This window comes from Vanellus vanellus (assembly GCF_965231255.1).
Source record: "Vanellus vanellus genome assembly, contig: HAP1_SCAFFOLD_45, whole genome shotgun sequence".
NCBI classification, from domain to species: domain Eukaryota; kingdom Metazoa; phylum Chordata; class Aves; order Charadriiformes; family Charadriidae; genus Vanellus; species Vanellus vanellus.
In genome coordinates this window covers 1,547,400-1,575,383 of record NW_028128545.1, presented here as the reverse complement: position 1 = coordinate 1,575,383, position 27,984 = coordinate 1,547,400, and the positions used below count along the sequence as shown (strand labels likewise).

At 52.2% G+C, this 27,984-nt stretch overlaps 2 protein-coding genes across 2 annotated transcripts; both read left to right on the top strand.

Annotated features, from left to right (window-relative positions):
• Positions 1-173: 173 nt before the first annotated feature.
• On the top strand, positions 174-27,984 carry LOC309684253 (olfactory receptor 14A16-like; the record flags this gene model as incomplete). Its single annotated transcript, XM_082500186.1, has 2 exons — positions 174-467; positions 27,340-27,984. The coding sequence occupies 2 exons, from the start codon at positions 174-176 to the stop codon at positions 27,982-27,984; spliced, it is 939 nt and encodes a 312-aa protein (XP_082356312.1).
• Positions 10,765-11,682, top strand: LOC309684193 (olfactory receptor 14J1-like; the record flags this gene model as incomplete). The annotated part of the gene is made up of 1 exon (XM_082500137.1): positions 10,765-11,682. The coding sequence occupies one exon, from the start codon at positions 10,765-10,767 to the stop codon at positions 11,680-11,682; it is 918 nt and encodes a 305-aa protein (XP_082356263.1).

The window sequence follows — 27,984 nt, the reverse complement described above, 5'->3', positions numbered from 1 at the left end:
AGCTCGGAACCTGGGGGAGTAAAAAGGTCCTGAAAGGAAGGAGGAAGGTCATGTGTGTTTGGGAAGAACAGAAGTAACGGGACACAGGGAATGTGAAGAGATTTGCTCAGAGCAGTTCTTACTTGTGAGTGTGGTTTCCTCCTTTGGCAGAACATCATGAGCAAAGGAATCAGATGTCCAACAGCAGCTCCATCACCCACTTCCTCCTCCTGCCATTCGCAGACACACGGGAGCTGCAGCTCTTGACCTTCTGGCTCTTCCTGGGCATCTACCTGGCTGCCCTCCTGGGAAACGGCCTCATCATCACCACCATCGCCTGCGACCACCGCCTCCACACCCCCATGTACTTCTTCCTCCTCAACCTCTCTTTTCTTGACCTGGGCTCCATCTCCACCACTGTGCCCAAAGCCATGGCCAATTCCCTCTGGAACACCAGGGTCATTTCCTATGCAGGATGTGCTGCACAGGTCTTTTTCTTTTTCTTTTTCATGTCAGCAGAGTTTTATCTTCTTGCTGTTATGGCCTATGACCGCTATGTTGCCATCTGCCATCCCCTGCACTACGGGACCCTCCTGGGTAGCAGAGCTTGTGTCCGCATAGCAGCAGCTGTCTGGGGCAGTGTTTTTCCCTATGCTGTGCTGCATACGGCCAATATATTTTCACTGCCCCTCTGCCAGGGCAATGCCCTGGAACATTTCTTCTGTGAAGTCCCCCAGATCCTAAAGATCTCCTGCTCACATTCAGACTATCTCAGGGAAATGGGGCTTCTTGTGGTTAGTGTCTTAATAGCATTTGGGGGTTTTGTTTTCATTCTGGTGTCCTATGTGCAGATCTTGAGGGCTGTGCTGAAAATCCCCTCGGAGCAGGGACGGCACAAAGCCTTTTCCACGTGCCTCCCTCACCTGGTCGTGATCTCCCTCTTTATGAGCACTGGCATGGTTGCCTACCTGAAGGCCCCCTCCATCTCCTCAAAATCTATGAACCTGTTGGTGTCATTTTTCTACTCGGTGGTGCCTCCAGCAGTGAACCCCCTCATCTACAGCATGAGGAACCAGGAGCTCAAGGATGCCTTAAGGAAACTCATGACTGGTTTCTTTTCAGAAGCAGCAATGAACTGCCCATCTGGTTCTGCATATCACTCATGACATACCTCATTTCAGTCCAAGACTTACTTTTGGTATATTTTTCTTTTTGTTTCTTTGGTTTTTAGCTTTTCTGGGTTGTATTAATGCTGTGAACAAAAGAGAAGAGTCACCCTTTATACTATATCTATGTCAGCATCTGCCTGTCTTGTGTGAGCCAGAGACTTTGTGTAAATAAGAAGCTGCTCTCTGTGTGTTTAAACAAAATAAAAGACCCTCTGATGATTATTTTGTCCGGTATCCTTTCTCCGAGATCTTCTCTGGACCTGCAGGGGCAGCGTCTGTGTGCTGAGATGGAGGGGGCAGGAGCCACCTGAGCTGGGTCTGCCTCCCAGCCTGACCAGCCCGGCCCTGGTCACCTCAGCCCCTGGCTCTGCAGAGCCACACCACCAGCTCGGGGGCTGTGGGACACCTGGGGAGGGGGTGCAGGAATGGCTGGCCAGGCCAGCACAGATGAGCTCTCTTGGGAAAGTCTCTGAGGGGGTTGGGCTCTGCTGGGAGCATAGCAGGCCAAACATGGACAGAGAAACCCTTTGCTGTGGTGGGGCAGCTCAGGCCGCTGCCCTGTCCCTGGGGCAAAAGGACCTTCCTGAGGATGCCCTGGGCAAATTCTCTCATGCCACTCTGGGCAGGAATGTTGGCAGCTGGGGCTGCAAGCTGCCTGGGGAGGAGATCTCCTCAGCATGCCAGCTGGGTGGACATTCTCAGTGGCCTCCATGTGCTGCTGTGGGACCAGTCCCAATGGGGCTTCTCTGCTGGGCTGCGCTGGCGAGAGGGCAGGAGGTGGCCAGATTCAAGGAGGGTCTGGCTGGTGGGGCTAGCAAGTGGCCCAGAGAGGAAAACCCCTGGGAAGAGCTGAAGTGTGGGGGTGTGCAGGCTGGGGTCACACAGCAGTGTCCTGGCACAGTCAGGCTCCTGCGAGAGACATGACGGAGCAGCAGAGCAGTGTCTGGGCTGTGCCTGTGCCTTTGGACACCCCGGGGAAGTTGCCCCAGGGTCACCATCGTGGGCCAGTCAAGAACAACCTCCATGTCCAGCATTGGACATCACCCCAACTCAGAGACGTTCTTTGTCCCTTCAGATAGAGGGACACCAAATGAGGAGGTCTAACTTTGCATTCTACAGATGAGACTTAAGCATGCACAGCGTGTGCATGTGGGGAGATGGACCCGAGTGAACACAAAAGCCATCAGCTATTCCTGGGGGTGCCATGAAGGCGAGTGCGACAGATGAGGTCACTTCACTTGGAGAGTAACATCCCCTGGGGAAACACCTGGATGCAGCACTGGGATGTGCTTCCTTGAACGGAGGTCCCTGTGTCCATTCCTCCGGAGGAGAGCAGAGCAGGGCGACACACCGCAGGGCTGCGGTACCTCCCAGCCTCTGGGAGTGGCGGCAGGAGGTCAGAGAGACACTGTAACCGCTGCCGTGCACTGCCTCTGCATGGGCAAGGGAAGGACTTGTGTCTCTGATCAGCCATGTGTGTATGAGGAGTGCCCGAGGCCAGCTGAGGTGTGGTCAACTGACAGAACTCTGATATTTCTGTGTGTGACTGCAGGAACAAATCCCCACCTACGAGGGACGTTCACCTCCACTGCCGTGGACAGGCTCACTGCAACTGCACATGTCTGCTATGCCACCCTGTCCTGTGATTCTGGATTATGCCCTCAAATGTGCCAGAGCAGCCAGACACGTTCAGAGGTCTATGGAGAAGGCAGATGTCAAACCCATCTTCAAGAAGGGCAGGGGTGAGGATTCGGGTAATTACAAACTGGACAGCCTTCCTCAGTCCCTTGGAGGGTGATGGGGTACGTCCTCCTGCAACCATCTCCAGGCAGTGGAAGGACAAGAAAGGCTTTGCTGGACCAGAATGGTTAGGGGAAACAAGGGCATGTTGTGCACCCGGCATTGTGCACGGCCTTTGACGTCATCTCCTTATGGCCATATTGATGCTCTCTGGGCTGAAGCAGTGGATGGTGTGGTGGGTGGGAAGTTGGCTAGATGATCAGGCCCAAATGTCCACAGTGGTACAAAGTCCTCCCAGAAGCCAGTCATAACCAGAATCCCTCAGTGATCAGCATTTGGGCCAACACTGTTGAATGTCCTTATTACTCGCCTGAATGATGAAGCCCCATCCAGGAAGAGGACATGGGTATGGGTTGGCATGTCCCTTCTGCCTGAGTATCCGAAGGGACAGCAGCAGGCAGATGGCTTGCCTACGTCTACCCACAAACTGAAAGGCCAGCAGCAGCAGCCAGGGGGTTTAGAAGATCACAGTGAGGTCACTTCTATCTGGTCAGCTTAAAGGCCTGTTGATGTAAGTCGCTGATGAGTGAGGTCACCTGCCTGGAGGGTGCTTTCTGAGATTTTTTTGAGCTTTCGTTGGAAGTGGGAAAATGCAGGAGAGAGAAAAATGCTGTATAATGCAGCTGGGAAAGTGGAGACTGGACAGGAGGAAGAAGAAATGTCCCTGCAAGGGTAGAGCTGTAGTGCAAGAGGACACCCAGAGAGAGTTGGTGACGATCCCATGGCTTTGTGTTCCAAGAAACAGCCTGTTAGGGCACAGCGACATCAGTGAAGGTACAGAAATTCCCAGGGGAGAGCAAAGGGAGAAAGCACCATGGGTGTCTACAGGCTGGAGGAAAACTGGGGCAGCAGTGGGACAACCTGCACTGGAAATTGCCAAGCTACTGGCAAAGCTGGAAGGCACAAACAGAACCCAGGTCTTTGCCGTCTGGGTGATTGCATTTCTCTTGGCTACCAAGGGCTAAGAGACTATCCAGGTCTTAGCTCAAGTCCCCCATGAGGACCAGGACCGCAGAAGGCCTCGTCTAATTCTTTCTTCTCCCCTGCAGATCAGCAGGTCTGTAGCAGACACCCACCATAGCATTGCCCATGTTGGTCTGCATGATAATCCTCAGCCATCAACTCTCAGCTGACACATTGTCCATCCCCAAGCAGAGCTCCATGTGTTCCTGCAGCTCTCATACAGTCCCTTCCCTTCCTGGTCCAGGCCTATAACCTTACCAGTACCAGACTCCCAAGACCCCACAGTTTCTCTTGCAGAAGCTTTGGACCACCTGCTCCCTCCACTAGCCAGCTCCCAGAGCCTATGGTCTCTCCGGTATCCAGTCATGGTCTCTCTCATGCTCCCAGGTCTCTGTCCTACTGGCTGGCTTCTCCAGCTTCATGTTTACCAGCAGTTACACACACTGACCCACCCAGCAACATGATAAGGATGCACGCTGGGCTCTCCATTTCTGCCCCCTCAGGTGCACAAGCCCCTGTGACTTGTCATCACCACTCCAGTGGCTGGCGCTCACAGCTCCATACCTACCAAGAGCAGAGAGACCCCTCACCCCACCAGCACTTTGGTGGAATTGCAGAAGAAGACCGGAGAGGCTGGGCTGATCACTTGCAGGCCATGGCCACACAAGGGGCTTTACCAGCAACCTCTTTAAACATAATGGGCTACTTTTAGCCCCTTTTCTTGAGGTTTTCTCAAACTTGTCCATTCCCAAACAACCTTCATTCCTCCTTTGGCATTTCCATGACACTTAATAGTAAGTCTTGAACAAGCCCCAAGTGCTGTTTCTGTCAACACGCAATGAGCGTCACACTCCCAGAGGCAGTAACCCTCACCCTCAGTCTGGAAGGTCACCCCTGGAAGCTCTCCCATTGACCTGTGTCACTTGGCCTGTCTGGAGTGCAAGTTCATTTTCCTCACAGCAGTCTCTAAGGTGCTGTATTTTGGGTTTCTGAGCCAAACACACCCAAACACACTGCTGGTTTCGTTGTTGTGTAGCAGTGCTTACACAGTGTTGAGGTTGGGGTGTTTTTGTTGGCTTGTTGATTTTTCAGATTTTTTTCCCTGTTGACGATGAGGCCGTTTCCCAGGAGGGCAGCCAGGTAGATGCCCAGGAAGAGCCAGAAGGTGAAGAGCTGCAGCTCCCTTTTGTCTGTGAATGTCGGGAGGAGGACCTGTGTGATGGAGTTGCCACTGAACATTTGTTGGACTCTGAGCATGGAGCACTGTTGTAAAAGAAGAAAACATTGAGAAGACACAGCAGACTTCTTTGAGCCTCCATTGACTCAGCTGAATCCCTTCCCTCCAAACAGTAAAAGGAGATTGCTCCCTGGCATTGCCCGCGTGTCCTGTCTAATAAGAAAAGAAAAGAGATATTCTTGTCCCTCCATCTGTCTCTGATTGAGAAATGAAGTGCTGGACAGAAGTGTCCCTCCCAAGCTGAGGGAGGGAACATCAGGGATGACTTCAGGCTTTTTCCCAGCAGATTGCCCTGGAGCCCCAAGGACACCCCAGGGAGCCCAGAGGGGGCAGAAATGCTGCAGTGCTACAGCCCAAATATGTGCTCTTGCCCTCAGGCAAGGGCATAACCAGGATGAGCTGGAGCATGTGCTTTTTGACATCCATGGCGTAACTGCCAAGGCATGGTGAGACAAGGCAGACCCCTTGGGGAATGGGATAGGAACTGGCTTTTCAGGAGAGACAGGCTGGAAGGATCTGGCGTGGGGTACCCCCAAAGAGATGAAGTTTCTTTGATGTATGGAGCGCCTTAATGGTTAAGGCTACAAGTTGGGTGAGCCCTTGTGAATGAGGGTCAGAGGAAGGGCCAGTCAAGGTGACATGGTGGTGGGAGACGAGGAACCTGCAGTCAAGGTGGGGAAGCTGGCACAGTCTTGCTTGAGGAACCCAATGGAAGTGTCTGGATGTAGGAGCCTGGGCCTCACTGGGGACGTTAAAGGCCCTGGCATTTCCTGGAAGGGGAACACAGCAGTGTGAAACAGTCCAGGAGGGTTCTGGAGTGTCTTGGGAGAGCTTCTCAGCACAGCTGCCAGACGCGCTGACAAGGGTAATACAAGCCTGGATGTGATCCTTGCCAGCGTGGAAGAGATGGTCAGGGACTTGAAGGTCAATGTAAGCCTTGGCTCCCCTGACACTGAAACAGTTGCAACACAGCTCCCAAGGAGAGTGAGGAAGGAAAGGCAAATGCCAGACATCAGAGGAGGAGACTTCAGCCTGGTCCTGGGAGTTTGAGTGGGGATCTCATGGTTGGCAGCAATGAAAGGCAGCCGAGCTCAGTACAGCTGGTCTTCAAGGACAGCATCTTCCAAGCACAGAAATGGTCTATATCAAAACTCAGCTGAAACTTCAGAGTCAATTCAAGGGCACCATAACGACCTGGTACTACTTCAGGGACAGTGGAAAAAGAAGCACAGATAAGATGGTATCACTGCTAAAAAGTGGGCATAGATAGATCTGAGATATGTTGTGTGCTCTCTGACTGCGTTATCACCAGCAAGGTCTCCCAGGCCTCTGTGTTTCAAGGCGGCAGGACTCTAGAGGAAAACAGCCAACGGTGGATAGGAATCAAAGCAGGGGCTACTTGAGCAAAGTCAAATGTTACCAGTCAGAAGGGACCAGATGCATAATTCTGTACTTCCAGAGAGGGAGAGAAAGGGCCATCAGCTTGCTGGTGCGTGTCCATGGCCTATGAACCAATAATGACAATTTACAGACCAGCATCAAAGTTGAGAATATGAAGACTTCTTACATACTTCTAACACCGCATTGTTTCAGCTTCTGCTTAACATCTTACTTCAGGGATTGATGCAGTTTCCCAGACAGAAGTGGCCACTGCCTCAGAGATACACATGGGTAGGTGATGCCCCCACATGACACTGGGAAAGGTGACTCAGGGCAGCTGGGAGACTTTCTGGAGCAGGAGCTGGTGGAAAGATGGGGTAGGCCAAAGTTTCTCAGTTGAGACAACTCATTTCTCTCCCTTTGAGTAAAGGGAGTTCTTGACAATTGCACCCAAGCTGTCCAGCACTGGAGGGGAATGAGAAACAAGTGCGTCTAGATGCTGCAGAGTCTCCTAAAGGTGCTCCTGTAACCCAGATACACTGGGATTAGTGCAGATTTGGCTATTCAAAAGAGAGCATTTTGTTCACTTTGTCCCTTTGCTTCCCTCTGTGGATCGAGGGAGCTCATGACATCACCGTGTGCCTCACTGTGAGCAAAGATTGAATATGGAGAAACAGAGTCCATTACAGGGAGGGCTTTGGGTTCTTTGGATCAGGGCTTGGCAGACAAATGTGTTTTCTGTTGGTCTAAGGCCATCTGCTGTGAACAGTGGACTTGAGAGGAGGTAATGTAGACTTCATTTAAAGCAGAAGAGTGTTTTTTATTTTTTATTGAACCATCTCCTCCTTTGTTTTTGTTTCTGTGACATTTAGGAAGGAAACATCTGTCTGTGTCTGTGTGCAGCTTGTTCTCTGGGTAAAAAACGTGGAAACTGGTGCCAATGGACTGCAGTGGAGGAAGCTCAGCTGTGAACAAGGCTGCTGTAGTCCCGCGTGGCTGAAGAGAGAAATGGGGGTTGGGGGGGTTGGGAGAAAGACCGCCCACAGAGTGTCTGATATAAAGGGTCTTGACTGCCCTAAACTTTCAGCCTTCATTTGGAGATGTTCGCTTACAGTAGCGTTTGGAGATTGCCAATATCACTTAATGTTTAAGAAGACAAATGAAGACAAGTGGGGAAAAAAACGAAGTCCTTCCTTATAGTTTTTTAATATTGAAATATTGTCACTGTTGACATCTCTCTCGTTAAGCAGATAAGAACTGAGGAGTGAAGGAAATCATGGTCAGAGACCTGGCTTGAGAGCTGTGCATGTGGATGAGCCCTCTGATGCCACGTTCCTGAACTGCAGATCCTGACAGACTGACCAAGCCTCTGGAGAAGTAAAAGGCAGCAGCAAAGCTGCAAGTTTCTGAGGGTGTTAGCGAGCCCCACTGAGGGCCATCACTGGAGAGACCATGGAGGGAATGACCAGGAAAGGGATCATCCCTGGGGGCTGGTGAAGCAGGAAGTCAGAGGCACTGGTTACAGGTTGAAAATCCAATATGTATGCGACTGTGAAAGCCCTGGATGTGTTTCATCAAGCTGGATGTTCAAGCCCTGACCCACTTCACCTAGCAATGGGGATCCTTGCCCTCATGGGACACTCAGGGCTCCTCCTGGGGGCAGTGAGATGTGGGGGGTGTGATGCCCAGTGCTGGACATTGCGAGGTCTCCTCCTTGGCTCTATGGAGTAAGTGGGTGGGTGAAGTGGCAGGAAAGCGCTGGAGCTGAAGGGACCTGGTGTCCTCTCGGGATCCTGAGGGGAAGAGACAGCAGCCATAGTCGGTTGCACGAGGATTTCTATACTGTTGGGTACTCCCAGCAACCACAAAGGGGCCATCCCAACCACCGGCTGTCCTACACTGTCCTATGCCAGTGACTATTTTTCAGCAGATTTTAACCACCACCCCTGAGTCCCCACATCACCCTGACCTGATGGCGTCCCAAGCTCTACTGATGACTCTCTGTCCTTACTGAGTATCGCACAGAGAAAAACACCACGCAAAGCTGTGGTGTTCTGAGGTTTTGTCATTGGCTGTCACTTCCCAAAAACAGTGACATCACTTGGTCACCCAAGCCACCAAAGATGTCCTCAGGTGTCTGTGACCAAACATCTTCCTCCTGCCCTCCCTCTCCATTACTTCACAAGGGAGCTGAGACCAGGAGCTCACATGCAGGAGCCGCTTTTGTGCCCTTGTGAAGTGAGGCCACAGGAATGCCACCTGCTGGGGGTTTGTGGTGGGCATGGGATGGAGCTAATGCCTCTTGTATCCCCAGGGACTACAAACCCAGGCTGAGAAGCTTCCATTGACTCATCAGAATCTCTTCCCTCCAAACAGGAAAAGGAGATTGCTCCCTGGCATTATTTGGGTATCCTGTCTAATAAAAAAAGAAAAAAAGGTATTCTTGGACCTCAACTTGTCTGATTGAGAACTGAAACACCTGGACAGAAGTGTCTCTCCCCAGCTGAGGGAGGAAAACAAGTGATGACTTCATCCTGTGTCACAGCAGGTTCCCCTGGAGCCCCAGGGACACCTCCAGGGAGCCCAGAGGGGACAGAAAAGCTGCCGCCCTGGGCTGGTCCTGTGCTGCTGAGCACAGGAGCCGGAGGGAGCCGGAGGGAGCTCCTGGCAAGCGGGCAGCGCTGCAGAGAGACAGCTCTGCCCAGGAGCAGGGCTGGGGGCACTGCCTGCAGGCAGCGAGAGGAGACCTGCGAGGAGGAGAGAGCTTAAAGGCAGTTGGGAGTGGGGGTTGCTGAGAGCTCAATGGGGCAGGAATCTTCACCGCCCTCTGCGTGGTAAGTCTCTGGGTGCCGAGCAATGCATCTCCGATTCCTGGAGGGATCTCCTCAAGCTGCTCCGTCTGACAGCTGCTGGGCTCTGTGTAGGAGGACTCTCTCAGTTTCTGTGCCATGGAGGAGGAGGATGTGCTCCAGAGCAGGGCTTCCCTGCTGCCTGGTGAGAGGGACAGCGCCTGAGAGCTGCCTTCTGCCGGGGATGGCTGTGGAGGTGTGTGTAGGGGTGTGCAGGCAGGGGTGGGCAGGGCTGTCCTTGCCAGCAGGGTCCCTGCACCCCGGGGGCTGTGTGCCGAGGCAGGGACTCTGCCACATGCCAGGGTCAGCTCTCTGCCTGCCCGTGGAGCTCCCACGGTGCTGTGGGGAGAAGCTGTGGGTGGAAGGAGTGACCGCCAGCAAGGCAGATGCCTTCTGCTGTGGAGAGAGACCTGTGTGGGTCAGGGCTGCTCCCGGATCCCCATCACCCCCAGGATATTTGCAAAAATCTTTTTGAAGAAGGACATCGAGGCACCTTTCCCCTGAAAGGGAAGAAGTCTGTGCTGTGAAGTTTCTCCTTTTGGCTGGCTGGGTGGGCAGTGCGAGGTGGGAATGGATTTCTCCCCATGGGAGCCTGCCCAGCCAGAGATGTTCCTGGGCAGCGCTGTGCTGCCAGGAGGGGGCTGCAGGGCAGAGCTGAGCACACAGTGGGTGGGATGGGCTCTGGAGCACTGGCAGGAGGAGACCCAGGGGCAGAGAAGCAGCTCCAGGCAGGGGCAGCTCCTGGCAGCCCAGACATGGTCAAGGGGAGAGAGGGAGCTGCTGCCAGAAATGCGCGGGCAGGGGGATCCCGGCACCTCCCGCCATCCCCTGACCTTCAGATAACTGCTCCGCAGCAAGCCTCTGCTCTCTTCTCCTACCCACCCCACAGCCACAGGGTCCAGGGCATGAGATACCTCCTCAGCAGCTGCACCTCCAGTCCAGGAGAAGTGTGTGTGTCCTACACAACAAACAGGCAAAAAACAAGTGCTGGGCAGTGACATTGTGAGGGGGAGAGCACAACTGGGTGAGAAGAAGGCTTCACTGCATGCCCGTCTGCCTCCCTCTCCTCCCTTCATTTTTTCAGAGCACACACACACGTCTGCTGTTTCCCCACCCGTCTGTTGTACTCTGGATCTTGGGGGTGTGGGTTGGCTTCTGACTGTGACTCTGGGAGTCCCGCCCCAGAGGTGTCCTCATGGAAAGTATGTGCCAAAGCTGTATTTTAAGTGGTCGGGGAGCATGTCACTGAGTTGGTGGTGTTGGGAATGATCTGGGTCATTCCATATTCAGCTGAGGGAGAGAGATTTTCATGAGGAATGGCATGGGGTTTTCCTCAGAGAAGTCTCTCAATTTGTCACTGCCTTTTCCTCTTTGTGCATGGCAGCAAATGTCCAACAGCAGCTCCATCACCCTGGCATTCGCAGACACACGGGAGCTGCAGCTCTTGACCTTCTGGCTCTTCCTGGGCATCTACCTGGCTGCCCTCCTGGGAAACGGCCTCATCATCACCGCCATCGCCTGCGACCACCGCCTCCACACACCCATGTACTTCTTCCTCCTCAACCTCTCCTTCATAGACCTGGGCTCCATCTCCACCACTCTCCCCAAAGCCATGGCCAATTCCCTCTGGGATACCAGGGACATTTCATACTCTGCATGTACTGCTCAAGTCTTTCTGTTTATCTTTTTCATTTCAGCAGAGTTTTCTCTTCTCACTGTCATGGCCTATGACCGCTACGTTGCCATCTGCCAACCCCTGCACTACGGGACCCTCCTGGGCAGCAGAGCTTGTGTCCGCATGGCAGCAGCTGTATGGGGCACTGCGTTTCTGTATTCTGTCCTGCACTCATCCAATATGTTTTCACTGCCCCTCTGCCAGGGCAATGCCCTGGACCAGTTCTTTTGTGAAATTCCCCACATCCTCAAGCTCTCCTGCTCAGACTCCTACCTCAGGGAAGTTGGGCTTCTTGTGGTTAGTGCCTGTTTAGCCTTTGTGTGTTTTGTTTTTATCGTGCTGTCCTATGTGCAGATCTTCAGCGTGGTGCTGAGGATCCCCTCACAGCAGGGAAGGCACAAAGCCTTTTCCACGTGCCTCCCTCACCTGGCCGTGGTCTCCCTGTTTGTCAGCACTGGTGTATTTGCCCACCTGAAGCCCCCCTCCATCTTTTCAAAATCTCTGGACCTGTTGGTGTCATTTCTGTACTCGGTGGTGCCTCCAGCAGTGAACCCCCTCATCTACAGCATGAGGAACCAGGAGCTCAAAGATTGCTTTAGGAAACTGATGTCATGGTCACCTTCTAAGTAGCAATAAAATTACTATCTCTCTCCACAGATTACTCACAGGATTTTTTACTCCAGTCCTGAGCTCTCTGTCCTCTTCATTATTTATTTTATTCTTTGTTTTTTCTTTTTTTATTTGAATGTTCCTGCAGAAATGTCTATATTCCTGCCACTTCTAAAGAGGCATTAACCCACTACCTCTCAACTAGTGCCTCAATAATGGTTTCTAACCATTCTAACACTTGGTCAGAACTGAAACTCTCACAGCATCTCTATAACAAAATGGGATCTCCTTTGTGCCATGGTCCTTTCTTCCAAAGCTGGTCTTAGAAGTCGGCTTGAGCAATTGCATCCTTAAAAGGACTGTTGCTTTGGGTTCTGCACAGCAGCATGAGCAAAAACCTCTCAGTCACATTGTGACCTTTTAGAGCTTGAGGATTGGATTTAGGACTTACTTGTTAGCATGTAGTGACAGTGGAAGCAATGGCTGGTCACTGAGTGGCATAGCCAAGGCTGTCACATACAAGCCATGACCGACAACTTTATTCTCAAGGGGGAAATTGAGCTGCCTGGAGATCCCCCATGCTCTCCAGGAACAGTGAATGCCTGGGGTGAGTACTGAATGGAGCCCCACAAAGTGAGAAATCACCCAAGATGGAGTCACCAAGCTGAGTGGTGCGGTTGACACGCCTGAGGGATGGGACGCCATCCAGAGGGACCTGGACAAGATGGAGAAGTGGGCCCATTTGAACCTCATGAAGTTCAACAAGGCCAAGTGCAGGGTCCTGCAGCTGCGTCAGGGCAACCCCCAGTACCAATACAGGTTGGTGGATGAAGGGGTTGAGAGCAGTCCTGCCAAGAAGGACTTGGGGTTACTGGGGAATGAACAGCTGGACATGAGCACGCAATGTGTGCTCACAGCCCAGAAAGCCAACCATGTCCTGGGCTGCATCAAAAGAAGCGTGGCCAGCAGGGCAAGGGAGGGGATTCTGCCCCTCTACTTCTCTCTCTTGAGACCCCACCTGGAGTGCTGCATCCAGCTCTGGAGTCCTCGGCACAGGTGTCGTGGTTTAACCCCAGCCAGCAGCTAGGGCCATGCAGCCGCTGGTGCAGTTCACCTCCTTCCCCCAGAATGGCAGGGAGGAAAGGGAGAAAAAGAGGGGAAAAGGAAAGAGAAAAAAAAAAACCAACAAAAAACTCCAAACTTATGCATTGAAGTAAAGATAGATTAACAGAATGATAACAGAAAAGGAAAACAACAACAGCACCAACAACACTACTACTACTACTGCTGCTACTAATGACAATACACGTCACTCTCACCACTCAGTGAATCGGTACCTGCCCGAGCAGTGCTCGCACGTACCCACCCCCTGGCTGGACCCATCCAAATACTGAGCATGACCTCTATGGAATGGAATATATCTTTGCCCATTCCATCGTTCTCTCCAGGCCCCTGTTAGCTTGTATGGAAAGCTGAAAATAAAGTCCTTGAAAAATATGAACAACAGCTGGCAACAACTAAAACAATATGCATTATTGACATTCCTTTCCTACCAAATCTGAAACACAGCAGCCACTAGAAAGAAAATGAGAGTTGCGGTCAAGAGCTCTGTGTCCAAGTGGCGAGCAATGACGCGTGGCTTTCCTTAGGGGTTGGTACTGGGACCGGTGCTGTTAAACATCCTTGTTGGTGACATAGGTGTTGGGATGGAGTGCATTCTCAGCAAGTTTGCCAATGACACCAAGCTGTGTGGAGCAGTCAACATTCTGGAGGGGAGGGATGCCATCCAGAGGGACCTGGACAGGCTGGAGAGGTGGGCCTGCGCAAACCTCATGAAGTTCAACAAGGCCAACCGCAAGGTCTTGCGTGTCGGTCAGGGCAATCCCAAGCACAAATCCAGGCTGGGCAAAGAATGGATTGAGAGCAGCCCTGGGGGGAAGGACTTGGGGGTGTTTGTTAAAGAGAAGCCCAACAAGTGCTTACAATGTGCACTGGTAGACCAAAAAGCCACCGCATCCCAGTCTGCATCACCAGCAGCGTGGCAAGTGGGGTGAGGGAGGTGATTCTGCCCCTCTACTCACTCTGGTGAGACCCCCCGCAGTGCTTCATCCAGCTCTTGGGTCCCATCATAAGGAGGACATGGATCTGTTGGAGCGGGAAAAGAGGAGGCTACAAAGGTGATCAGAGGGGTGGAGCACCTCTGCTGTGAGGCCAGGCTGAGAGAGGCCAGGGGTTGTTCAGCGTGGAGACCCCAGGGAGACCTTATAGCAGACTGAGTATAAGAAGGGCGCCTCAAGGAAAGCTGGAGAGGGACTTTTTACAAGTGGTAGTTTTGAGCCAGAGCTGGTGGACAGGCAGCGTTGGCCAAAGCATCTCTGTGGAGACAACTGATTTCTCTCCCTCCAGGAGAAAAGGAAGCCTGGACGGCTGCACCCAAGTTGTCCAGCGCTGGAGGAGGATGAGAAATAAGTGGGTCTAGATGTTGCAGAGTTTGCCTGAAGATGCTCCAGTAACACAGACACCTTGGGGTTAGTGCACATTTGACTATGAAAAAGAGAGCACTTTGTCTTTTTGCTTCCCTCTGTGAATGGAGGGAGCTCGTGACTTCAGCATGTGACTCGCTGTGAGCACATATGAACAAGCAGACTGTGGGGCAGTGAGTGCTTTGGGGGTTCCTGGGATGCGTGCTTGGCACAAAAATGTGTTTTCCTTTGGTCTAAGGCTCTGCTCTCTGGAGAGTGAAATTCAGAGGAGGTAAGGTGGACTTAATGTACAACAGAGTATTTTATTTTCTGTTGAACCATGCCTTCCTTTGGTCTCGTTTTTTGGCAACAAAGAAAATTCTGTGTCTGGGTGCAGTTCATTCCCCAAGTGAAACAACTGGAAACCGGTGCCAAAGGGCTGAAAGCTGCGACTCCAGACTGTAGCGGAGAAAACTCGGATTTGAGGAAAGGCGCTCTAAGTCCCAGGTGGCTGATGAGAGAAACACGGGGTTGGAATTGGGGACAAAGCCTGCCCATACAGTGTCTGACATACAGGGTCTTGACTGCCCTACACAGTCACACTCCGTTTGGAAAGGTCCAGTTTCAGTGTCATTTGGAAATTGCTGATATCAATGAAGATAAACACACAAATGAAGCAGACAAATAAAGAAACCAAAAGAAAAAGAAATCCTTTTTTCTTGTTATTTACTCTTGAAACCTTTTCAATTCTGAAATCTCTCTAATTAACCGCAGAAGAATTGTAGAATAAGAAAATTATGCCCAGAGCCTTGGCTTGTTATGGCATTTAGCATGTTAATGAGCCCTCTGGTGCCCAGTTCCTGAACTGCAGGTACTGAGAGTGGATTGAAGTTATCTCTAGAGCGGTCAAAGTCAGCCTCCAAGGTTCTGAGGGTGTCAGCAATCCCCACTGAGGGCCATCCCTGTCTGTCCCTGAAGCAGAAAGTCAGAGGCACTGCTTACAGGTTGGAAATGGAATGTTCAGGTGACTGTGAAAGCCCTTGATGTGTCTCATCAAGCAGGATGTCCAAGCGCTGACCCCCACACCCTGGAAATGGGGATCCTTTCCCTCACGGGATGCTCAGGGCTGAGCCTGGGAGCAGTAGGATGAGGGGGTGTGCGATGCCAAGGGCAGGACAGTGGTAGGACACCTCTCAGGCTCTCTGGAGGGTGGGGGAGGAGGCAACAAACCAGTGTGGCTGTAAGGAACTGGAGTGCTCTCAGGGGCCTCGGTGGAAGAGACTGCAGCCATAGTGGAAAGGACAAAAATTTCAGTTCTCTTGGGGGTCCCCAGCCCCAACAAAGGGGCCATCCTTCCACCCCCTCCCTCCCCACAGGCTGTCCTACACTTCCCTATGCCTGTGCCTGTTTCTCTGTAGATTTCAACCACCACCCCTGCTTCCCCGCCTCACTCCCACCCCATGCTGGCCCAAGTTCTACTGATGACTCTCTGACTTTACTATTTCCTCAAAAACAAAAAGCCATGATTTTCTGAGATTTTGCCCAATGGCTGTGAGTTCCCCTTAACCTGTGCAGCTTCTTCTTAATCCCCTCCTTCTTTTCCTCCACCCACAGGCATGAACTCCTTTTAATTTCTGGGCTCAGACATGCTGTGATGGATTTGCTAAAGCCATTAGCCACCACCTTGTTTCTCCCTGACATCCCCCAAGCCTCTCACCCACACCTACATGGAGACAATCACTGCTGCTCAGGGCCCCTCACTCTTCAGAAGTGGCCTTGAGCTTCCTGGGTCTCCCTGGTGCTTATGATAAATTTCCTGGTTCTCTCCAAGTGTTCGTGATGAGCTGGCTTCTCCCTAACAGGGCCTTTGTGACCTTCTCTTATGAAATGGTGCTCTTTTTACGATCATCTGTGCAGAAAGAGTAGTCACAGAGAAGCACCAAATATATCAAAACAGAGGCCGAGTGAAATGCTGTAAGAACCTTCTGTCATTGTGGCAAGGAGTCTGTCCTGAGAAGGGCATCCAGCCTCTGCCGCTCTCTTGAGAGGCAAATGAGCAGGGTGCACGCCACCTGGGGACACAAAGGGTGACTTCTGCAAGACCACCCTTCATCTGAACTGCCAGGGATGTGTACTTCAGGATGGGATATCATGCCTTATATGGCAAACACTGACTGAAATGGCATTTCCAAGAGTTGTTACTACTACTTGGCGTACAAGTATCTGAAGGGTGGTTGAAGGAGGATGGAGCCAGGCTCTTTTCAATGGTTCCAAGTGACAGGACGAGGGGCAATGGGCACAAGTTAGAACACAGGAAGTTCCGCTCAAATACACGGAAAAACTTCTTTACGGTGAGGGTGACAGAGCACTGGCCCGGGCTGCCCAGGGAAGTTGTGGAGTCCCCTTCTCTGGAGATTTTCAAGACCCGCCTGGATGCGGTCCTGAGTAATGTGCTCTAGGCAATCCTACTTTATCAGGGGAGTTGGACTAGATGGTCTCTAGAGGTCCTTTCCAACTCTGAAAATTCTGTGATTCTGTGATACAGAAGCAGACTACTGCTTTTGTTTGGTTGGTTTTTGTTTGGGGTTTTTTGCCTTTTTTTTTTTTTTTTTCAGAGATACCGCCACTCTTTGTGAAATCACAGAATCAAAAACCCCTGAAGGATTACTGATTGAGAGAAGACCCACCAGGTTTGCATCTCAAGAAATGGGACACCAGAGGCCAAGGGATGCACGGTTTGGGCACTCTCATGGGATTTGGGAAACTGAAGCATGGTTGTTTCTCTCTGTCTCCTGATACTCTGCCCTCCTCACTGAGATGTGTCATTAGTGACACAGCGTCTAGTTGGAGGCTTGTAAGAAGTGGTGTTCCCCAGGGGTCAGCACTGGGTCCAGTCCTGTTCAATATATTCACCAATGACCTGGATGAAGGCATAGAGTGTACCATCAGCAAGTTTGCTGATGACACAGAGCTGGGAGGGGTGGCTGATATGCCAGAAGACTGTGCTGCCATACAGCATGACCTGGACAGGGTGGAGAGATGGGCAAAGAGGGATGTTATGAAGTTCAACAAAGGCAAGTGTAGGGTACTGCACCTGGGGAGGAATAATGCCATGCATTAGTACAGTTTGGGGGCTGACCTCCTGGAGAGCAGCTGTGTGCAAAGGGACCTGGTTGTCGTGGTTTACAAGAAGATGACCATGAGCCGGCAATGTGCCATTGTGGTCAAGAAGGCCAATGGCATCCTGGGGTGCATCAAGAAGTGTTGCCAGCAGGTCAAGGGAGGTCATCCTCCCCATCTGTTCTGCCCAGGTGAGGCCGCATCTGGAGTATTGTGTCCAGTTCTGGGCTCCCCGTTTCAAGAAGGACAGGGAACTGCTGGAGAGTGTCCAGCAAAGGGCTACAAAGATGATGAGGGGATTGGAACATCTCTCTTATGAGGAAAGGCTGAGGGACTTGGGGCTTTTCAGTCTGGAGAAAAGAAGACTGAAGGGGGACCCTGTCTATGCTTATGAATACTTAAAGGGATGGTGTCAGGGGATGGGAACAGTCTTTTTTTAAGTGGTGCCCAGTGATAGGACTATAGGGAACGGGCACAAACTTGAACGTAGGAAGTTCCATCTTAACATGAGGAGGAACTTCTTTCCTTTGGGGGTGGCAGAGCACTGACAAAGGCTGCCCAGAGAGGTTGTGGAGTCTCCCACTCTGGAAACATTCCAAACCCGCCTGGACGCCGTCCTATGCAACTGCTGTAGGTGACCCTGCTCTGGGAGGGGGGTTGGACGAGATGATCTCCAGAAGTCCCTTCCAACCCTGACCACTCTGTGATTCTGTGAAACTGGAGAGTCATGGATTTGAAGGGTGGACTGTTTGGTGGATGAGGAACTGGTTGGATGGTCCCATCCAGAGGGTAGTGGTCAACGGCCTCATGTCCAGATGGAGACTGGTGACAAGTGGTGTCCCTCAGGGGTCCATACTGGGACCAGTACTGTTCAATATCTTCATCAATGACACAGGCAGTGGGATCGAGTGCACCCTCAGCAAGTATGCTGATGACACCACGCTGAGTGGTGTGGTTGATGCTCCCAAGGGACAGGATGTCATCCAGAGGGACCTGGACAGGCTTAAGAAGTGGACCCGTCTGAACAGCATGAGGTTCAACAAGGCCAAGCGAAGGGTCCTGCACCTGGGTCGGGGCAATCCCTGATATCCATACAGCCTGGGGGATGAAAGGATGGAGAGCAGCCCTGCCGAGAAGGACTTAGGTATGCTGGGGGATGAAAAGCTGGACATGAGCTGGCAATGTGCGCTCGCAGTCCAGAAAGCCAACGGTATCCTGGGCTGCATCAAAAGAAGCGTCACCAGCAGGTCAAGGGAGAGGATTCTGCCCCTCTGCTTTGCTCTGGTGAGCCCCCACCTGGAGTGCTGCTCCAGCTCTGGAACCCTCAGCACAGGAGAGACATGGACCTGTTGGAGTGGGTCCAGAGGAGGCCTCAAAGATGTTCCGAGGGCTGGAGCCCCTCTGCTGTGAGGAAAGGCTGAGAGAGTTGGGGTTGTTCATCCTAGAGAAGAGAAGGCTCTGGGGAAACCTTATTGTGCCCTTCCACTACAGGGGGCCTATAGGAGAGCCAGGGATAGAGTTTTTAGCATGGCCTGTTGCGATAGGACAAAGGGTGAGGGCTTTAAACTAGAAGGGGGAAATTTACCCTAGATATGAAGACCTTTTTAACTATGAAGGTGGTGAGAGACTGGCCCAGGTTGCCCAGAGAGACGATAGATGCCCCATACCTGGAAACATTCCAGGCCAGGTTGGCCGGGGCTTGGAGACAGCTGACCCAGTTGAAGGTGTCCCTGCTCATGGCGGGGGGGTTGGACTAGATGACCTTTAATGATCATATAATGACCATATAATGGAATGGGGCCCAGTCGTTATAGGGAGGGGGCCATGAGATCCTGTTTGTGCTGGCACCTGACCCAGTTTCTGTGTGGAGGGGATTAGGCGGTCGAGTTTGTACTGGGACAGGAACTAGTTTTTACTAAGAGGGGATCAAGTTTGTACTAGGAAAGGGCCCATCTCTACTGGCAGAGGTTGAGGGGATCCACTTCGTACTGGGTCAGGGCCAAGTCTCTACTGGGAGCGGTTGAGGAGATCCACTTTCTAGTGAGACAGGGCCCAGTCTGTCATGGGAGGGGTTAAAGAGATGCAGTTTATCCTGGGACAAGGCTCAGTCTGTACTGAGAGGGGATTGGGGATCCAGTTTGTACCGAGACAGGGCCCAGTCTTCTTAGACTTGGTTAAAAGGGACTCATTTTGGACTTGAAAAGGCCCAGTCTGTGCTGGGAGGTTGCCAGGAGATCCAGTTTGTACTTAGATGTTTCCCAGTCTGCATTCCGAGGGGATCAGGGGATCCCACTGGTACTGGGATAGGGCCCAGTCTATACTGGGATGCCTTAAAATAATCCACTTTGTACTGGGACAGGACCCAGTCTGTACTGGGAGGTATTAAATAAAGGCAAACAAGGCAGATATCATGGTGGGAGTCTGTTATAGACCACCCAACCAGGATGAAGAGACAGATGAAATATTCTAGAAGCAGCTGGGAGAAGTGTCACCATAGCCAGCCTTTGTCCTCGTGGGGGACTTCAACTTACCGGATGTCTGCTGGAAATGCAATACAGTGGAGAGGAAACAGCCCAGGAGGGTCCTGGAGTGCGTTGAGGATAACTTCCTGACACAGCTGGGGAAGGAGCAGAAGAGGGAAGCACCCCACTGGAGCTGTTGTTTGCCAACAGAGAAGGGCTTGTGGGGGACATGAGGACTGGAAGCCATCTGGGGCATAGTGATCATGAAATGACAGAATTTTCAATTCTTGGAGAAGTCAGGAGGGGGGTCAGCAGAACTGCCAGCTGGGACATCTGGAGGGCGGGCATGGGCCTGTTTAGGGGTCTGGTTAACAGAGTCCCTTGGGAGGCAGTCCTGAAGAGCAAAGGAGCCCGGGAAGGCTGGACATCCATCAAGAAGGAACTTTTAAAGGCATGGGAGCAGGCTGTCCCCATGTGCCGAAAGACGAGCCGTCAGGGAAGAAGACCTGGCTGAACAGAGAGCTTTGGCTGGAACTGAGGGGAAAAAAGGAGTTTATGACAGTTGGAAGAAGTGGCAGGCAACTCAGTTGGACTGCAAGGATGTCACGAGGTTATGCAGGGAGAAAATTAGAAGGATTAAAGTCCAACTAGAAATAAATTTGGCCATGCCATAGACGACAGTGAGAAATGTTTCTGTAAATACATCATCAACAAAAGGAGGGTGAAGAAGAATCTCCGTCCTTTATTGGATGTGGAGGGAAACACATTTACCAGGGATGAGGAAAAGGCTGATGTACTTAATGCCCTCTTTGCCTCAGTCTTTAAGAGTAAGACCAGTTGCTCTCTGGGGACCCAGCCCCTGAGGTGGAAGACATGGTTGGGGAGCAGAATGAAGCCCCCACAATCCAAGGGGAAATGGTGAGGGACCTGCTACATCACTTAGAAATACACAAGTCTATGGAGCCGCATGAGATACACTCAAGGGTACTGAGGGAGCTGGCGGGAGTGCTCACCAAGCCACTTTCCTTCATTGATCAGCATTCCTGGCTAACTGGAGTGGTCCCAGTTGACTGGAAGATAACAAACATGGCACCCATCTACAAGAAGGACCAGAAGGAGGACCTGGGGAATTACAGGCCTGTCAGTCTGACCTCAGTGCTGCGGAAGGTTATGGAGGAGATCATCCTGAATTCCATCGTGTGCCACGTACATGACAACCAGGCGATCAGGCCCAGCCAGCATGGGTTTATGAAAGGCAGGTCCTGCTTGAGAAACCGGACCTCCTTCTATGACAAGGTGACCCGCTTAGTGGATGAGGGAAAGGCTGTGGATGTTGTTTACCTGGGCTTCATTAAAGCCTTTGACACTTTTTCCCACAGCATTCTCCTGGAGAAACTGGCTGCTCATGGCTTGGGCAGGTGTACACTTCGCTGGGTAAAACACTGGCTAGACGGCCGGGACCAACGAGTGGTGGTGAATGGAGTTCAATCCATTTGGCGGCCAGTCACAAATGATGTTCCCCGGGGCTCAGTACTGGGGCCGGTTCTCTTTAATACCTTTATCAACGATCTAGACAAGGGGGTGGAGTGCCCCCTCAGTAAGTTCACAGATGACACTAAGCTAGGCGGGCGTGCTGATCTCCTTGAGGTTAGAAAGGCTCTACAGAGGGATCTGAACCAACTGAACTGATGGTCCAAGGCCAATGGTGTGGGGTTCAACAAGGCCAAGTGCCAGGTCCTGCCCTTGGGTCAAAACAACCCCACGCAGCGCTACATGCTTGGGGCAGAGTGGCTGGAAAGCTGCCCAGCAGAAAAGGACCTGGGGGTGTTGGTGGCTGAATATGAGCCGGCAGTGTGCCCAGGTGGCCATGAAGACCCACAGCATCCAGGCTTGTACCAGTAATAGTGTGGCCAGCAGGACTAGGGAAGTGATCGTCCCCCTGTACTTGGTACTGGTGAGGCCTCACCTCGAGTACTGTGTTCAGTTTTGGGCCCCTCAGTACAAGAAAGACATTGACGTGTTGGAGTGTGTCCAGAGAAAGGCAATGAAGCTGGTGAGGGGTTTGGAGGACAAACCTTATGAGGAGCAGCTGAGGGAACTGGGGTTGTTCAGCCTGGAGAAGAGGAGGCTGAGGGGAGACTTTCTCACTCTACAGTTCCCTGAAAGGACGTTGTAGTGAGGTGGTTGTTGGTCTCTTCTCCCACGTAATGAGAGATAGGACTTGAGGAAATGGCCTCCAGTTTCTCCAGGGGAGATTTAAACTGCCTATTAGGAACAATTTCTTCAGCTAAAGGGCTTTCGAGCACTGGAACAGGCGGCCCAGGGAAGTGGTTGAGTCACCATGCATGGATGTATTTAAAGCACATGTAAATGTGGCACATAAAGACATGGTTTAGTGGTGGACTTGGCAGTGTTGGGTTTGCAGTTGGCCTCTATGATCTTAAAGGTCTTCTGCAATTCTAAATGATTCTATGATTCTTTTGGGACTCCGGACTTTGTTTTGTCCTTGCCCCTTTTTGGGAGGCCAGGAGGTGTCACAGAATTTTCCTACACTCGGCCTTTCTCCCCCTCACACCCCACCACCCCCAGGAAGAGCCCTGAGCCACCAGTGAGGGGCAGGACCTGCCTTCCCAGGGCCTGGGGGTCAGGGTTTGGCCTTTCTGCTGCATCAAACTAGCCAAGGGGTTCCTCAGCATTACAGCCACCTGCACAGTGCCTCTGACTACCTGCAACCACAGCCTCCAGTTATCTCCTCTAACGAGTCCCTGGGGAGGCTTTGGCAGTAACGACCCTCAGTGGGGCCAATCAAGGCTTCAAGGTACTTTTCTTCTGACTTGGACTTCTTGAGCAGTTTGTTCAGTCTCTTCTCAGTATCTGAGGTTGATGGACTCAGGGCCAAATACACCATGGGGCTCGTTAAAGTACAGAAAGTCCTAACGAGCTATTTCTCTTCCTGTAATTTTTTTCAAGTCTTCAATACTTCTACAGATAATTGGACTTGTTTCATAGTGTAATTTAGAAGGAAGATTTTGAAGAGAACCTAATAGAAAAAAAATATAATTTTTTTATTTCAAAGGTTCTTTTTATTTAGTTTTCAGTTAGAGAAGAGGTGATAGGAGTGGTCAGCAGTTGATATTGATGCAGAGTGTCCCCTCAGGAGGTCTGGACAGCCAGGAAAAGAAGTCCCTTGAGGTTTGACACTGTATGGATAGCCTTGCTCCTCACCTCCCCTCCCTCACCACCCCTGTCATTGGCCAACTGGGATTTGCATCACTTTCCCTTACCTCTGACTTCTCCACTGAAGTCTGCAGCAGGGTGTCACAGCTCCATTGCACCATCTCCCACCTGTGCTCCTCAGGGACCTGGCTGCACCCAGGCACAGGAGTTTTCCTCTTTGCAAGCAAAGTAAAGCATGATCAAGTTTGATAAACAATAAAACACATTCTGCAATCAGATGCTCAGGACAAGCTGCCTCTAATGAGTTTGCTTTGCTACAAGGGATGATCTTATCTGAAATACTTTAGATGGATACGTACAAAAAGAGAGATATAAACGCAGTTATAGAGTTGGCTAAAGAAGATAATTAGACGACTGAAAGACAGGCAAATTTTTAACTTCCTGAAGCTTAAAGCTGCAGCTGGATAGGTGACAGGAATCTGAATGAAGAAAGAGTAAGGGAAGGAGCAAAGTGGAGTGCAATAGAAAAGGCCTTTGTCGAGACAGTCTGCATCTGAAAAGCTGACTTTAGAAATGGTCATTGTACCAAGACAGGTAATACAGGTCTGAAAGATGAGAGAAATAAAAACCACCATGTAACAGACAGTAGTGGCAATGAAGTTACAGGGGAAGATCGATACTTCTGTGGAATATCATTTTTGAAAGGTCTTTGGATAGGTAGAGGTCTCTTGTGAGAGAGGACAAGAATGTGTTGGACCCAACTTTGATCGAGGTCAAACGTGCAACTCAGGGAACCACTCCGCTCTCATGGGACCCCACCTGGAGTACTGCGTCCATCTCTGGAGCCATAAACAAAAGAAGGAGAAGGATGTGTTGGAGAGGGTCCAGACGAGGCCACAAAGATGATCAGAGGGCTGGAGCACCTCTGCTATGAGGAGAGGCTGAGAGAGTTGGGGTTGTTCAGCCTGGAGAAGAGAAAGCTCCAGTGAGACCTATAAGGCCCCTTCCAGTAGGCCCCTTCCAGTACCTAAACGGGGCCTACAGGAAAGGTGGGGAGGGACTCTTGATCATGGAGTGTAGTGATAGGAAGAGGGGTAACCCTTTTAAACTGGAAGTGGGTAGATTTAGATTAGATATTAAGAAGAAGTTCTTTCCTGTGAGGGTAGTGAGGCACTGGACAGGTTGCCCAGAGAAGCTGTGAAGGCCCCATCCCTGGAGGTGTTCAAGGCAAGGACAGATGGGGCTTGGAGCAACCTGGGCGGGTGGGAGGTGTCCCTGCCCAGGGAAGGGGGTTGGAACTAGATCTTTAAAGTCCCTTCAAACTCTAACCGTGATTAATTACCATGGGAGCTGAGACAAGGAGCTCACATGCAGGTGCTGATTATATGCACGCCAGAAACCAAGCAAGAGGAACCCCAACTTCTATGGGTTTCTTGTCAGCACGGAAGGGAGCTCAGTCCCCTTTACAGCCCAAAGATTTGATCTCAAGGACAAAAGCCTCAACTGACTCTGTTGAATCCCTTCCCTCAGCAGGGGTAAAGGAGATCCCTGCCTGTCCCTGTCTGACTGTCCCATCTAATGACAGGAGAAGAAAAAGGCATTATAGGACCTAAATCTGACTCTGGTAAGAGAAACAACACTGCTGGAAAGAGTAGTTTCTCCCCAGCTGAAGGAGGGAACATCAGAGATGACTTCATCCAGTGTTCCAGCAGGTTTCTCTGGAGCCCCAGGGACACCTCCAGGGAGCCCAGAGGGGACAGAGGCAGTGCCACCGTGGGCTGGTCCTCTGCTGCTGAGCTGGGCCGGGCTGCTGGGACAGAGGGAGCTCCTGGCAAGCGGGCAGCGCTGCAGAGAGACAGCTCTACCCAGGAGCAGGGCTGGGGGACTGCCTGCAGGCAGCGAGAGGAGACCTGCGAGGCAGAGAGAGGTTAAAGGCAGTTGGGAGTGGGGGGTGCTGAGAGCTCAATGGGGGAGAAATCTTCATCGCCCTCTGCATGGTAAGTCTCTGGGTGCCGGGCAATGCATCTCCAGTTCCTGGAGGGATCTCCTCAAGTTGGTCCATCTGACAGCTGCTGGGCTCTGTCAGGAGGACTCTCTCAGTTTCTGTGCTGTAGAGGAGGAGGATGTGCTCCAGAGCAGGGCTTCCCTGCTGCCTGGTGAGAGGGACAGCGCCTGAGAGCTGCCTTCTGCTGGGGATGGCTGTGGAGGTGTGTGTAGGCGTGTGCAGGCAGGGGTGGGCAGGGCTGTCCTTGCCAGCAGGGTCCCTGCACCCAGGGGGCTGTGTGCCGGGGCAGGGACTCTGCCGCCTGACAGGGTCAGCTCTCTGACCGCCTGGGGACCTCCCCACCATGGTGTGAGAAATATCTTTGGGTAGAAGGAGTGATCGCTGGCGAAGCAGGGCAGGGCAGGTTCCTCTTCTTTTACGAGGGTACTGCGGGGGTCAGGGCTGCTCACAGCTCCAGATCACCCCAGGGTCATTTGCAGAGGGTCCTTCTCAAGAAGGACATTAAGGCACCATTCAGCTGAAAAGGAAGGAGTCTGTGCTTGGAAATGCCCCCTCTTGTCTGGCTGGGTGGGCAGTGCGAGGTGGGAATGGATTTCTCCACTCCAGAGCTGGCACCCATTTCTCGTTAGCACTTGTCTGAGCCTCTCCTGATCCCCCGCAGACCCAGAGATGCCCCTGGGTAGTGCCCTGCCGCCAGGAGGGGTCTGCAGGGCAGAGCTGGACAGAGTGTGGGATGGAGTCTATGAGTAATGACAGCGAGGAGGCATGGGGACAGAGAAAAGACTCCCAGCAGGGTCAGCTCCAGACAGCCCAGACATGGACAGGGAGAGAGCGAGCTGCTGCCAGAAATGCCCAGGCAGGGGGAATCCCGGCACCTCCCACCATCCTCTGCAGGGCAGACGCCTTCCCTGGAGCCACCCCCTGCTCTCCTCTCTCACCCATCCCAGCCTCTGCCCTGATGGCCATGGGGAACCTGCCCAGCGGCCTCACCCTTGCAGAGGGAAATGACCAAGTCCCCGACCACCTGTCCCTTTCTGCCGCCCTCATCAGCAGCACTGGGGCATTTCTCCAGTTTTCCCCTCCTCTGTCTGCTCCCCTTCTTGTCAGCACTTGACTTGCTGGGATGAGGGCTGGGGCTAAGCTGCAGTTAACAGACCAACCCTCTGGCTCCTGCCATGACGATATGTCCATGGGAGTAAATTCTCCTCATAATCTGTGGGCTCAGGGCAAAACAAATGACCCAATTCTCCCTTCGAGACACCCCACCCATAGGACATTCAACTCCTTCTTGGAGGGGCTCATGCTAGGCTGCAGCTGCTCTCCAGATGGGTACAGCATTCTCTGGCATCTCTATGTTGTCCAGCAGCCCCACGGAGGAGACCTCTCAGTGCTCAGGTCATGGCAATGCTGCCGGGCGTCTTGGCGCAGGCAGCTGCAGGGAGTCCTCTGTGTCCCTGGCTGGGAGGGGAGGGCTGAGATCCTCCTCAGGTACGATGAGACGGGCTGAGGGCTTTGGAGAGGGGCACATGGAACATGCATTCCTCTGGTCCCAGCAGTGGCCAGTTCCTTCTCAGGGGAACAGCTGAGTCCATCATTATCCAGCTCCAAGAGGTGCCAGCACAGGGCAGCTGAGAGCAGGGCTGCTGGACAGACCGACTGCCCTCACCCCACACGGAGGGACAGCCCCTCGGCCTCTCAGGACCCACAAGGCTTCACACGGAGTGCGGCAGAAAGTCCAACAATTTCTGCCATAAAACACTCCTCGGGAGCATTGGGGAAACAAGAACAGTACAAACAAACCAAAATCCCCACAGCTCTGCTCTGCAGTCAGGTGAACTGGGAGCAACAATGCTGAAAAGCTCTTTGATGTTATGAGTGGATTTAATCTGAGATAACACCATGTTCCTATTTGCCTATTTCTGCAGGGTATGACTGACCCCTCCAAAGCTCACAGCAGAGTTCTCTGCTCCCTGGGGCACCCTCAGCCACCACAAAGCAGAGCTCAAAACAGGGATGTGACAAAGGTCGTCTTTAAGAGGGAAAGGCAGTCTCCGATGCTTCACAGAGACACGGAGCAGGTTTTTTTCTTATAAAAGTCTTCACTATCTTTGAACTGCCTTTTCTTTCTTGGACAGTGCCCAATGCTCAGAGGAAGCAAATGTCCAACAGCAGCTCCATCACCCACTTCCTCCTCCTGGCATTCACAGACACACGGGAGCTGCAGCTGTTGACCTTCTGGCTCTTCCTGGGCATCTACCTGGCTGCCCTCCTGGGAAACAGCCTCATCATCACCGCCATCGCCTGCGACCACCACCTCCACACCCCCATGTACTTCTTCCTCCTCAACCTCTCTGTTCTTGACCTGGGCTCCATCTCCACCACTCTCCCCAAAGCCATGGCCAATTCCCTCTGGGACACCAGGGCTATTTCCTACCAGGGGTGTGTTGCACAGGTCTTTGTCTTTTTCTTTTTCATTTCAGCAGAGTTTTACCTTCTCACAGTCATGTCCTATGACCGCTATGTTGCCATCTGCCAACCCCTGCACTACGGGACCCTCCTGGGCAGCAGAGCTTGTGTCCGCATGGCAGCAGCTGTCTGGGGCAGTGGGTTTCTCTATTCTCTCCTGCACACGGCCAATACATTTTCACTGCCCCTCTGCCAGGGCAATGCCCTGGACCAGTTCTTCTGTGAAATCCCCCACATCCTCAAGCTCTCCTGCTCTCATTCAGATTGCATCAGGGAAGCTGGCCTCCTTCTAGTTTGTGCCTTACTAGGATTCGGGTGTTTTGCTTTCATTCTCTTTTCCTATGTGCAGATCTTCAGGGCTGTGCTGAGGATCCCTTCACAGCAGGGACGGCACAAAGCCTTTTCCATGTGCCTCCCTCACCTGGCCGTGGTCTCCTTCTTTCTCAGCACTGGAATGGTTGCCTACCTGACGCCCCGAACCATCTCCTCTCCATCCCTGAACCTGTTGGTGTCCATTTTGTACTCTGTGGTGCCTCCATCAGTAAATCCCCTCATCTACAGCATGAGGAACCAGGAGCTCAAGGATGTCCTATGGAAACTGGCTCAATGGACATTGTTTCACCAACCCTAA